The 14,335-nt window shown below is 43.0% G+C and overlaps 1 protein-coding gene across 1 annotated transcript; it reads right to left on the bottom strand.

Annotated features, from left to right (window-relative positions):
• Window positions 1-9,354: 9,354 nt before the first annotated feature.
• LOC140905996 (uncharacterized) lies at window positions 9,355-13,635 on the bottom strand. Its single transcript, XM_073329483.1, has 2 exons — window positions 10,075-13,635; window positions 9,355-10,041 (listed from the first exon to the last, which is right to left on the bottom strand). Exons 1-2 carry the CDS (start codon window positions 13,633-13,635, stop codon window positions 9,355-9,357), a joined length of 4,248 nt encoding a protein of 1,415 aa, XP_073185584.1.
• Window positions 13,636-14,335: the final 700 nt, after the last annotated feature.

The raw sequence follows: 14,335 nt of genomic DNA, 5'->3' as shown, positions 1-14,335 counted from the left end.
TACATATACAATGTTGACAAATTTCTCTGAAATGACAGCCTGAAACGTCTATGGTTCCACTGCTATGGGGAGAGGGGCAGACTAGAGAGAGGACTTCTCACTTCCTCCTGTTGTGGAGCTCTGGTTCACCGTGCTTCTCTGCACAGCTGCTTGGGGAAGAGGAGCAAGGCACAAGGAATGAACGGGGAGCAAGCAACCAGGTTCTCCGCAGTTAAGTGGCACCAAACTACTGGATTAGGGTTTTATGAGGGAGGCATAACTGGTTCGTAACTAGGCACTATGCCCTAGATCCTCAAAGGTATTTAGGCCTATGGTAACAAAAATAAAGAGAGAAGGATTCCTTCCACTCAACCCAAATTCTGTTATTTTGTGCATAGCAAGGGTGTTGTGGGTGAAGGATCCTGTCTTAATTTTTTGGAAAGTTCATGTTAAAAATAATTCCTGGAGCTCTACCTTTTTATCTGTTTTGTAAAACACCCCACAAGCGTTGACTCAAAAAATGCTACTTTGGACCATTTATTGGAGGCCAAGTAAACAAACATGATGGATTCATTCAAGGTTACACTGAAACTGAATATACAGTTGGATTTTGGTAACTGATTATTTTAATCTAACCCTGTTTTTATAGTCTTGTTAGAGAAAGGAAACAGCTGGTTGCAGTATAAAGACTTTCTATGACAGTCTTCTCAACTAATCTATATAATATACTGAATTTCTATTTCCCATTATAGTTCTGAGTTTTCAAGCATCTGAACCTGGTGGATTAAATTACAGCTGGTCTCAACACAGAGTAAAATGCAACCTTAAGAGAGCTTTCAAATTTACGCTTACTCTTAATCAGAAGCAGAAACTCTGAAGTTCAGACAGACAAGCATTTCAGAAGTAAACAATACTACAGATTCATGTTTGCTATTGTAGTAGGCTACAATATATCAGTAAATATACAAAGACTATTTGTATTTGGCAACTTGATGGGTTAGGGGGGTTGGAAATAGTAGAGTCACCAGCAAAACCATCAAGAGAAATTTGGGGGCCTTGTGAATCATGTTTGCTGGGGCCTTGCCCCCTCCCATTTCACTTTACGTACACAGATCTTACAGATGTTTTAGGGGGGTCCTTTAGCTCTTGGCCCCAGTACAACTGACCCCAACCCCCATCAGCCCTGTTCACCAGGTCAAATCCAACCCACCTCAGTAATGCCATAACTACTCAATTTCCTATGCTAGTAGTATTAGACTATATTTCCCACTGGTTAGTTTCCATAGCCACATCAGAAACCATCAGCACTCTTGATATTAACTATCACTGAGCCAAGAAACCAAAAATTGAATTGGTCTTTCTTCCCTCTACAAACAAGGATACCAAGTCATTGGGGGCAGTGATGAATGCATCTGCTATCTTACAAGTATTGAGGGTACACCTAATCCAGGTAGTACTGTGTTAAAATATTTTACAAATTAAGTAATTACAAGTTTCCTTCCACATCTTCTTTTCCCACAGGAAAATACAGTAGAGATGAAGTTATTCATGTTAGCAGTTCTCCTCAAAAACTGGCTCCTCTCAAAAGCTTTTCCTCTCAAAAAACTTTTCGTGACAAATCATTGACATTTATCTAAATTTTCTGCAGTATTTCCCCCCAGAAATCTTTTGTGGAATGAAAACCATGTTTTCTTATTGAAACAGATCAACAGAAGTGATGGTTAGAATGTTGATAAAAATGAAAAGTGGATCCACTTCAAACCCCGCAAAACAGAAATAACTGAAATATTCACAAAATAATTAACCCATTTTCTCCAACTGGCTCTTAAAAATATAATGTGAGGACATAAACACAAGGTTTATGCAATATGAGGGCTTTTTCTATCTCTTTATTCCTCCTCTTCCCCTTCTCCCTTTAATGTCACTCTCTCTCCACCCCACATACCCCCTCCTGTTTGTTCCCTGTCTTTCCTCATTACTTTCTCAGTAACACCCATTTCCCATCTCCCAACCCTTCTCCAACTCACTTTCCCTCCCTCTTGGTCCCACAACTCTCTGGCTCCAACACATTCATGCTCCCTTCCCTGAGTCCTCTCATTTGTACCTCCCTCTTCTCCTTCACACATAATTTGCCTTTTGTCCTTTTTTTTCCACCTGATTGTGCAGCACATGCTTCTGGACAACCTACCCTCTTTCCTACTCCATTTCAGTCTTCCTTTCACAAGGGATACTAAGGACAACAATAATAGTAGCATGGATGTGGTCCTAACTACTCTTTGGTGATTACACTTCACAGGGTGTAATGGACTGTGAAAGAATCAAGTTCACAAAGTGAATGAACTGTTTTCCACAAGGTCAGGTTAACAGCCTAAGGCCAGGTACACGTTGCGGCTGCAATTGTGATTTTGTAAGCAGTTAAGGGCACAGGCAGCTTAAATGGTTAAAAATTAAATAGTGTGGTCTGTCCACACAGCTACTTTTCTGCCATCACAACAATGTTTTTACCTCTACACCTTACACTCTGCCTAACCATGAGTGAATTCCGGGCAGCAGTCTCACAGACCCTTAGGACCAGTTGCCCCTGCCAGGAACTACAGGGAGTTTTACAGAGCCCACCCACTGTTCTGCCTAGGATAATCTCTGCCTCAGGGGTCACTATGGCCGTTTTCCATCATAGACAGTACTGACACTACAGGATGCTTGATCTGCTTAGCTTCTGCATTCTGTTGCTTAGGAGCCTGGACACAGTGAGGGTCAGAAATAGTAACAGCGCCCAGAGCACTCAGGTGTTACCTGAAAAGGAGGCAAAAGCACATGCAGTTTATGTCCAGCTACAAATTCTACCTATTGGTAGGACAATGTTATGCGTATCTAGACAGTCAGTGACTAGCTGAGACATCTGCTTTTAACCAATCCTATTTGACTCTGAGTTCAGAGCCACCAGCTGCCTCACTATGGGAAATCCACCTTTATGGAGAACTGCTGCCCCTGTTGACAAGAGTTACCATAGCCCTGGACAACACTGACTGCAAAAGCACGTCAGAGCTCTTTGATGCAGGGGAGAGGCGAGGAGGGAAAGGGTGAGACCAGAGTATTTTACAGTACTACAATAAAGCAAGTACCTGAGTGATTAATGTTCCCAACATTTGTAAAATAACAGAGGATTTGGAACCTAACTATGCTGGGGGTGACTCCCTTTCCACTTTTTACTCCTCAGTCAGGCCATGGAGTTCTCTTGCTGTATGGTCATGCAGGCTGTGGTGGGCTAACATAGGTCACTTCCTGGAAATAAACACTGACTGCTCTGGCAAGATTCATGATGCATAAACATTAAAGTAATCCTGCTTCTACAGGAAGGGACACCGTCTTCTCCACACAGCAATATCAATTGTGTTTTTGTGATAACTGTGATTCAGTCCCTTCTGATCAGGGGCTGTTATGATCACGTAGAATCATATATCATTCCTATATCTAGTTTGACAGCATCTTGTTGAACAAGGCCATATCTTTTCAAAAGACATCCCCATAGGAAGAGAACATGACCAATGAAGGAAGATTTGATCTAACACAGAAGTAACACCAGGGATGGGAGAAGAGAAATTAAGATTTGCTCAAAACGTTTTCAGAGATCCTTTTGGGGCCAGGAGCGATGAAAGGAGAATACTGTCATGTGACAGCAGTACATAAATCACAGAAAGAGTTGCTTTTTTTCCCTAACGCTGAAGGAAGAACTATATCAGAAAAAGAAAAACAATATTTGTAATAGAGGTGTGACACACAAGGGTGCTTGTAAGAGCCTGATCTTAAATTCCTGGCTCCTGAACATTTACCATATGCTGTCCTTAACTGTCCCTTATTAAGTCAACCATCATGGAGCAAGGCTTCAAAAGGTTAATACCCAAAACATGATTGAGGTCAGTAACCACAAACTAATGGTTCCCGTTACAGTATTATTCCTAAAACTACTCAGTTTCTTTCTCCTTCCTTGTAGAACTTCTACCTAGAGTTTTCTCCAACCCCTTCTGACCTTCGCTATGGACATAAAGACACTGTACATATCCAAGACAGATATTGGATACTAATCAAAGTAATGTGCCAACTGCTTATTAAGGAAGGTTTGGGGCTTACTGACCATTAGGAAGTCTCGTGTAATGAGAGGCAGCCTGTGTCAATATAGTCTGATTAAAAAAGCAGAAGGCCAGAGCCCCAGAATTTTGCTTATGATTATGTAAGAACTAATTTTTTTTCTCCATTTAAAGGTTTTGTAGCCTTTCCTCATTAACGGCTCTTTCCATAGGCCCTGAATAGCTATACCTACCACTTCCCCCTCCCCCTCCAAAAAAGATTACCCAAACTTTGTACACTGAAAAGTTGAGCTAATAAAAACCTGCTTTTTTAATAAGTGTGAAATTTTTAACAGTTATCAATTCGGTCTGAAGCAATTTTATTTCTCCATATCTCAGTGTAACTTTGCTACTATGATAAACAGATGTACTGCAGTGCCACCTAGTGTCAAAATTCGAAGAAAGAAGAAAAGGAGTACTTGTGGCACCTTAGAGACTAACCAATTTATTTGAGCATGAGCTTTTGTGAGCTACAGCTCACTTCATCGGATGCATACCGTGGAAACTGCAGCAGACTTTATATGTACACAGAGAATATGAAACAATACCTCCTCCCACCCCACTGTCCTGCTGTTTCATATTCTCTGTGTATATATAAAGTCTGCTGCAGTTTCCACAGTATGCATCCGATGAAGTGAGCTGTAGCTCACGAAAGCTCATGCTCAAATAAATTGGTTAGTCTCTAAGGTGCCTCAAGTACTCCTTTTCTTTTTGCGAATACAGACTAACACGGCTGTTACTCTGAAAATTCGGAGAGAGTCATTTCACATGCACAGCTCTACATTAAAGGTGGGCAAAAGTGAATAAACAAACATATGCATTTGCTATGGCTGTGCATGCTGAAGTATCCATTTTCACATTCAGCTGTCATAACAGTGCACAGTTTTATATCTGCCAATTTGGAAACAAATGCACAGGTAAGTGAAAAATTATCCCAACAACAACTTAGGAGTAAGTAGTGATGAAAACTTCTCTCTTATATGATATTTAAGAAAAAGAAAAATCAATCTCAGTTCTGACAGGGTCATAACTCACTAGAAAGCATAGTATACCAGATCAAATTTTTTGAAAAAAAATCATAAATACCTTCCTGTGCCTAACCTAAAACAAAATATGTAACAGGTTCTACTGGATACTGAACAGATCACAGGCCACAAATTGCTGGAGATGCAGCTATGCACCTGCCTCATGGTTTGTCAACACACAGAGTTATTCTGGAATAGCTACTGTGGAATACTATTCTGGAACAAGCGTGTCCATATGTAGAGTTATTCTGGATTAGTTTTCTGCTTTAAATTCACAAACTTTCATGTGTAGACAAACCCCCACTATCACAGCCTTTGGTCCATGAGAACCAGACACCTGGATTATTATCTGCACATGTTCCTCAAAAGCACTAAACTATACCAATATCCCTTTCTTTTAAACCGTTCCTCTTTAGCCTCGATGAAGATGGCTCTTGTTTCATACAAGAGTGAGTTTTACTCATATCCTGGACAGAACCACACCCTCCCCCAGTCTCAGAGTGGAAATCAGATTTATCATCTACCATCATAGTGAGAGGGAGGGGGAAACATCTTCCAGTAAGTCTCAATCTGGACTTGTACTTCCCCATCTTGGGAAATGTGCAAAATATTTTCATGCCAGAGAAGGCACTTTATCATAACATGTTGGTACCTTTTTCTCCTTCTGACACTACCTCTCTACTTTCCTTTCTTCTATGCATCTTCCTCAGTTTTCATTTTGCACACATCAGTAATATTAACACATTATTAAAAACTAATAAATAAGGTGTTAGCTGAATGCTGTTAATTGCTGCACTCCTACACAATGCCATACCCTTTTTATTTTGTTGCTATTTTTTTTCTTAATAATGACATATTTAGGACTAAATTGAAACTTTATAATGTTTTTCTTTGAAGTTTGCCCATCCACTGTTGTTTGCTTAGAATGAATGATCGTTTTATTTTTTTAAAGAAACCACCATGACAATAAATATTTATTAGAACTAGCTGGAAAATTAGGTTTCCCCCCCAGGGAAAGTTTTGACTAAAATGAAAGGTGTTATACATACACACACACCCCATCCACACACACACATTTGCAATGGAACAAATCAAAAATGTTTTGGGGGTTTTCTATCATTGAAATTCTATGTGGAAAGCGGATAATTTTCATGAAAAATTTCATTGAGTCAAAACCCCAATTTTCCATTAAAAACAGTTTAAATGTAAAACTGCTGGTCAACTCTAATAATTAGTGGTCACAAGATGCTAGACACTGTCTGTAGCTATATATACAGGATGACACTTTCCCTGCCCCAGAGAATTTACAATATACTTCTTCCAATTCATTTTGTCTGTAATTTTGTATGCTGTGGTCTGTTTATATTAAAATATCTATATCTATGGGGAGAAAAGCTTTCTGAATAAAGGTAGAAAGAGTTTCATAACCAATTTGCTTTTCACTATTTATTCATGATGAATGTTTACTTCTGCACGGACTCAGCCAGAACACTGAAGTTAGATTAGTCAGTTTCATTGTAGCTCATCTACAGTTCCATCCTCACTCTCACTCTCTCCTGCTTTAGCACTGTGCGGATGTGATTATGTTTACTGAACTGCCAGGGCATATTTGTGTCCTAAAACTGTTGTCAATTGTACTTTTAAAAATGTATTGCTATGTACTCTCTGCTAAGCATCTTCCACTGTCATGGACATCAGTGGGAGTGGAGTGCACTCAGCATCTCACAAGATTCACGACAGTTGCAAAGGGTGCGGGAAGGTCAAAAGACAATGCGTTTTCACCCCCTGAGGACTCCACATCTACCACCACTTCCGCAGGACTTTATTGGCAGAGGTAAGCTGCAGAGTAGTTTGTTAAGACAAAAAAAAAAAAAGTAGATGTAGGTACATCTGTAAGCTTAAGACATGTTCAAAATAGATCTTCCATCATCCATAATGGAAAGGGAAAGTATTCAGGTATGAATTCCTCCAGCCAAGTCCCAGAGTAAAATTACCAGGAGTTTCTTTTACCCAGTCACATTGGTCATTTTCTAGAAGACTGTGATGGGGCACTCTACTGTACTCACTGCAGGTGGTGCCCCCTCCTGGTTGTTCTTGAGATTTAGTTCTGCACAGCCAATACCCCTTCCTGCACACTCTGTCACACTCTCTCTCTTTTGCCAAACTCTGTCTTTTGCCATCTGTGGCCCCTCTCTTGCTCCAGGAGCCGCTGCCTCCTTTTCGTGACTCTAGCCAGGTACCTCACCACATATCCCTCTTGCAGGGTACCAAAGTCCTTTCGCATGACTGGTCTCAGGCAGTCTTATTGGGCACTACCTGATCGATGATACCACTTCCCCAGTGGCCGGTAGGGGAACCCAGGCCTGGCCACTATTCCAGGTTCCAGTCTAGGAACCCTATATCTGGCTACTGTGGTTTCACTTAGACCCTATTGCGCCTTCCCTGGACTCCTTCCTACAGCTTTTGGTTCCCCCCACTCTGGGTGTACCAGCTCAAACCTCCTCCTCACAAGGAGTAACTATAGACTACTGAACCCCACAGCCTCAACACACCTCCCTTTTCCCAGGGAGTGACTGCAGCTCGCAGCAACTCTCAGCTTTACACAGGCCATTCCTGTTCCCATGCTCTCTGGCTCCTCCTCCAGGTGCAGCCTAGGGAGTTAATTGGCCCCTTAACCCTTCCAGGGCTTGTGTTGGATGGATGCTCCTTCACAAAGCTTCAGCCCCAATACACTCCAACTTCTTCAGGCAGCAATCAGTTAGCTTCAGAAACTTTGGTCCAGCCTAAGAGCCTCCAATTCTACTTTTCCTCCAAAGCTAGCTTGGGACTACCTCCTCTTTAGTTCCTCTAGCCGTAATGAGCATAATCAGAAGGATTCTCCCTCCACAAGCAATTAGCAGCTGCAGCATTTTTGCCATGGATTCTTTTTTCCCGTTGTAGATTCTAAACCTCTGCTTTATTTGCCTTGGCCTCAGCCATGTATAATTCATGAGAATTTTCAATGTTGCCAATTGTCACAATATTTGGTGTTTTTATTTAAAGTCTCAGCTCCTGGAGTCAAGTAATTATGTTCATTAAAAAAAAGTTTCTAGCATGTAAGGTAGCAGAGAAGAGCTTGAAACCATGAGCCAAGTGGACTCTAAATCTCAGAAATCAGAACACACAGAAAAGAATAAAGGTGTTATTTTAAAAAAAAAACCTCATGATTTTTAAGCCAATCTCATGAGTTTTGAGGCCAGACTCATGATTTTTGCGCTCTTGAAGTTGGAAATACTGGATTTTACACACCCAAATTTAGATTTAATTTTAAAAAATGGTTATGTCTTGATGCTGCAAGCTGCTCCGCATGAGTGGGCCCTTGTGCCTGCAAAGATATCAGCTGACATCAAAGGGGCTCTCCCTGCCCAGAGCAGCTTGCAGAATCATGTCCCCTTTCATGAACTCATGCAACTTAAGAGTTTATCCCGATCATGTGGCCTATACATCACAAGCAATGCACCCTTTAGTCATGCTCCCACCCACAAATTCCCTCTTCCTTTCAAAGCTCCACATCAAGACCCTGGCCTCCCTCTTCAGTAATAATTCCCTCCATCACCCATTTATCTGGAGGCTCCTCACCCAGCTGGTCATGGTCAGCTCTAATTTGCTACTCAAATCCCTCCCACAGATTTTCTGTTGGCTGGATGTTCAATGTCTTCTTTCCCTCATCCCTTTTTACAGGAACAATAATCAGAAGAGGAAGATTCCAAACCCTCCTCCCCTTCATAGACCGGTCTTTGAGAAAGTACCAGGGGGATCAAATAGACGTTGGCAGAGAGACAGATGTGCGAGCTCTATTTGCAGTTTATCTATTAGTGTAGCAATATTTAGGCTGATGAAGGAAGTGTCTTTGGGTTCTCTAACCCACTCTACAGCCCAATGACTGAGTACCTGAGGCACTCATGTTCAACTGGAGACGAGTATTCCAAATAGTTAATGTATACTTGTGCATGTGTCAAAACACTGCATGAGAAGTGCTTTAATCCTTTAAAAACTGTTTAGATGGAGAAATAAAAAATGATGGAAAAATTATGTTCATATTTGTGTTTTAATTTCACTTTAATGAAAACAGCAGTTGTACACGACCTCCAAATTTACACACTGCAGTGAGCGTGCATTGATTCCTGTGTTTGTTAATGTTTGCTGGGTTCCAGGACAAACTCAGACAATGGGTCAGAATTCTGAGTCTAGCCTGATTCAAAATAGTCCCAAATGGATTTTGCGAGAGGTCTTAATGAACTTGTTGCATGCTCTGGACCTTTTTGAGCTTTCAGTTGTTCCTCCATGGCTGTTGCCTGTTCCTCTATGTCTTTCTCCTGATCTATTTCCTGTTCTATACAGACCTTTTTATGAGTTTTCTCCCATTCCTCTAAGTCTTTGTCCTGAGCTCTTTCCAGGTCTTCACAAAACGTTTTATGAGTTATTTCATGTTCTTCTTGGGCCTCTTTCTGAGCTTCCTCCTGTTCCTCTGCAACCTTTTTCTGAGCTCTCTCATGTTCCTCCAGGGCCTCCTTCTGAGCTTTTTCTGGCTCATCCAGGACCCCTTTCTGAACTCTCTCCAGCTCCTCTAGGGAGTTTTTATGAGCTCTCTCCAGTTTCTCCAGAGCTTTCTGAGCCCTCTTCTGTTCCTCCAGGGCTTTCTTCTGAGCTTTCTCTTGTTTCTCCAGGACCCCTTTCTGAACTCTCTCCAGCTCCTCTAGGGAGTTTTTCTGAGCTCTCTCCAGTTTCTCCAGAGCTTTCTGAGCCCTCTTCTGTTCCTCCAGGGCTTTCTTCTGAGCTTTCTCTTGTTTCTCCAGGACCCCTTTCTGAACTCTCTCCAGCTCCTCTAGGGAGTTTTTCTGAGCTCTCTCCAGTTCCTCCAGAGCTTTCTGAGTCTTCTTCTGTTCCTCTAAGGCTTTCTTCTGAACTTTCTCTTGTTCCTCCAGGGCTTTCTTCTGAGCTTTCTCTTGTTCCTCCACTGCCTCTTTCTGAGCTCTCTCCAGTTCCTCCAGTGCCTTTTTCTGAGCTTTCTCTAGTTCCTCCAAGCCTTTTTGAGCCCTCTCCTGTTCCTCCAGGGCTTTCTTTTGAGCTCTCTCTTGTTCCTCCAGGGCCTTTTTCTGAGCTTTCTCCAGTTCCTCCAGGCCTTTTTGAGCCCTCTCCTGTTCCTCCAGGGCTTTCTTTCGAGCTCTCTCTTGTTCCTCCAGGGCCTTTTTCTGAGCTCTCTCCAGTTCCTCCAAGGTCTTTTTCTGAGTCCTCTCCAGTTCCTCCAAGGCCTTTTTAGCCCTTTTCTGTTCCTCTGTAGCCTTCTTCTGAGCTCTCTCTTGTTCATCTAGGGCCTCTTTCTGAGCTCTCACCAGTTCTTCCAGGGTTTTCTTGGCTCTTTCCTGTTCCTCTCTGGTCTTCTTCTGAGCTCTCTCTTTTTCCTCTAGGGTCTGCTGCTGAACTCTTGCCAGTTCCTCCAGGGCTTTCTGGGCTTTTTCCTGCTCCTCTATGGCCTTCTTTTGAGCTCTCTTCTGCTCCTCTATGGCCTTTCTCTGTTCTCTTTCCAGTACCTCTAGGGCCTTCTGAGCTCTCTTCTGCTCCTCTAGGGCAGCCTTCTGCGCTCTCTCTTGCTTCTTATGAGCTTTCTCCAGTTCTTCCATAGCCATATGAGCTTTCTTTTGTTCTGCCAAGGCCTTCTGCTGGGCTCTTTCATGTTCCTCCAGGCCTTTTTTCTGAGCAATCTCCAGCTCCTTCAGGGCCATCTTATGAGCTCTTGCCAGTTCCTCCAGGGCTTTCTCAGCCCTCTCCTTTTCCTCCTGGGATTTCTTCTGAGCTCTCTCCTGTTCTTTCAGGGCTGCCTTCTGAGTTTTTTCCTGTTCCTCTAAGACCTTCTTCTGAGCTCTTTCCAGTTCCTTCAGAGCCAGCTGTTGAGCTCTTTCCAGTTCTTCCAGAGCCTTCATCTGGGTTTTCTCCTGTTTTTCCAGCACCTTCTTCTGGGTCCTCTCCTGTTCTTCCAGCAACTTCTGCAGAGCTCTCTCCTCTTCCTCCAGCTCCATCTGCTGAGTTTTCAACTGTTCTTCCAGCTCAGTCTGCAACGCTATCAACTGTTCCTCCAGATCCATCTGCTTAACTGACTCTTGTTCTTGCAACACCTTCTGCTGAGCTCTCTCTTGTTCCTCCATTCGCTCCTGTTGATTGTCCTCCTGTTCTTTCAGCACTATCTGCTCAGCTGTCTCAGGTTCCTTCATGGTTTTCTCCTGTTCCTCTAGGGCTGCTTTCTCATAGATCTCCAGTTCTTCCAGGGCTTTCTGAGCACTCTCCTGATCCTCCAAGACTTTTTTTATCCTCTCTACCATCTCCTTAAATTCGTCTTCCTTGCACTTTTGCTCATACTTCCTCCAGTGGTGGGTGATTTTCTGGGCCCTTGGCTGCACCTCATTCAGCATTGCATTGGTCTCTTCATCATAATCCAGCTGACAGGCCAAGGACAGGTCCTTGGCAGCCTCCTGCCAGTAACCCAGGAGCCGAAGTGCTTTCCCTCGCCACTTGTAGGGCTGTGCGGAGTCAGGGTTGATATTTATGGCTCTGTCACAGTCTCTAATGGCAGCATTTGGCTTCTGCAACTGCACATAGACACTGGCTCGGTTGGCATATAAAATTGTAAGCCGTGGGTTCAGTTTGATGGCATCTGTGAACAAGTCAACAGCTCTCTGAAGTTCTCCTTTACCCACCGCATCAAAAGCCTCCCTCTTCTTTTCAATGGCCTGCTTCATCATTTCGTCTGTTACCTTCAGATTCTCATCGCCCATCTCTTGGGGCTCATCCTCATCAGGTTCAATCACTCCTTCATTATCGATCTCCAACTCACTCTCGGACTCCTCACTGGACTCTTCCTCACTCTCAGCTCTCCCCTGGGCCTTCAGCTGGAATTTCTCCTTGTCCCCATGGTCCACTGGCAGAGCTCCTTCTTGTTCTCTAGAGTATTTAAGATGTGCACCCCATTGTTCCCAGGAGGCCTGAAGCCTAACTCTTTCATGTTTCTGGGTACCCTGAGGCTTAGCTCTTTCCTCTTCTTGCCAGGCCTCAAGCTCACCTCTTTCCTGTTCCTCAGGTGTTTGAAGTTGAGCTCCCTCCCTCTCCTCGATGGCTTTCTTCATTCTCTCCAGGGCCTCCTTAAATCTCTTTTCTTTTTGCTTTTGCTCATATTTTCTCCAGTGGTGGGTGATTTTCTGGGCCCTTGGCTGCACCTCATTCAGCATGGCATTGGTCTCTTCATCATAATCCAGCTGACAGGCCAAGGACAGGTCCTCGGCAGCCTCCTGCCAGTAACCCAGGAGCCGAAGCGCTTTCCCTCGCCACTTGTAGGGCTGTGCGGAATCAGGGTTGATATTTATGGCTCTGTCACAGTCTCTAATGGCAGCATTTGGCTTCTGCAACTGCACATAGACACTGGCTCGGTTGGCATATAAAATTGTAAGCTGTGGGTTCAGTTTGATGGCATCTGTGAACAAGTCAACAGCTCTCTGAAGTTCTCCTTTACCCATTGCATCAAAAGCCTCCCTCTTCTTTTCAATGGCCTGCTTCATCATTTCGTCTGTTACCTTCAGATTCTCATCGCCCATCTCTTGGGGCTCATCCTTATCGGGTTCAATCACTCCTTCATTATCGATCTCCAACTCACTCTCATCACTATCGGATTCCTCACTGGACTCCTTCTCCCTCTGAGCTTTTTCCTGATCCCATGGGGCTGTCCTATCAGCTCTGCCTTTTGCCAGAGCCTTTTTCACTCTCTCCATTGTCTTCCCGTGCTTACATTTTTGCACATTTTTGTGTTCAGAGTTCTTCTGGGTTCTCACCTGCACTTCCTTTACCACATCACTGGCATCTTCATCATAACCCAGTTTGCAAGCTAAGGCCAGGTCACAGGCTGCTTCTTCCAAGAGCCCCAGGAGCTGGAGTGCTTTTCCTCGCAACTTGTAGGGCTGTGCTAAGTTAGGGTTGAGCTCTATGGCTCTGTTACAGTCGCTAATGGCAGCGTTTGGTTTCTGTAGGTACATGAAGACATTGGCTCTATTAGTATACGAGTTGGCAAGATATGGATTCAGCTTGATGGCATCTGAAAACAAGTCAATTGCTTTCTGAAGTTCACCTTTAGACAGGACACCAAAGGCCTCCCTATTCTTTTCATTAGCCTGCATCATCATCTCATCTGTTACCTGCAAGTTTTGGTCTCCCAACTCTTGGTGATCATCTTGGTCTGGTTCAATCACCTCCTCTGCATCAGTTTCCAAATCATTCACTTTGTTCCCAGCCTCTTTCAGGAGCTTATCTGCCTCTCTGACCATCTCACCTGCAGCTGTATGGCTTGAAGTGGGAGACATGGAATTTTCCAGGCTCACTACTGATTCCCGAAGGAAGCGGCGATCTTCAGAATTTATAAAGCCCTGATTCAATTTCACCAAGTCCTGCATCTCACTGTGAACTGCCCTAGGATTCATGGTGCCCATCCCAGGAGAGAGTATGGGACACAGTTTGGTCTCAATTGAGGAGGAAGGAAGGAAAAGAAGGAAAATGACTCACTATAGACAAGGATTTGGTTAATAAGTTAACATGAGGCCTCATGGCAAACGTCTTTGTTCCTTCTTCTCCCATTGTCCTGAATCCTCATACAAGGCTAAAAGTCATCCTCAGGGTCCTACTGACTTCATAAACTGTGATATTTTTTGTGATGTCATAAATCATGTCATCATTAGAATCCTGAGATGTGTTCTTAAAGTCATGTGCTACCAATGTTTTAAAAAGGAGTTCCCACAAAAATTTATCTCCTCAGACTATAATATATTTTGTCTATCAGGGGTATGTATGCTTCAGACAGAAGTGGGTACAAGACTGGGGAATTTATTCATTTGTCATCTCATTTGAACAAAAATTCTTTTTCACAACCATAGACAGAATCTGGCAAACAATCTTCTGTTATTAAGATGTGCTTTGCTGATATGTTATATTCCATTAATGAAAATATAATAACTATGTTGATATTATATCACAATGTTCAACTTGAGTACTCTGAAGTGGGGAATGGGAATGAAAATCTCAGGGTGAATGCGAGGGATATCCTCTAGGTCATTTTCCAAACATTTGGGAGAACTCGTCTATGCCAAAATTTTAAAAATTGCTCTTCAGAAGCATTTTGAAACAAATATTTCA

The sequence above is a fragment of the Lepidochelys kempii genome, chromosome 2 (genome assembly GCF_965140265.1).
Source record: "Lepidochelys kempii isolate rLepKem1 chromosome 2, rLepKem1.hap2, whole genome shotgun sequence".
Taxonomy (NCBI): domain Eukaryota; kingdom Metazoa; phylum Chordata; order Testudines; family Cheloniidae; genus Lepidochelys; species Lepidochelys kempii.
This window is presented reverse-complemented; position numbering and strand designations above follow the sequence as displayed.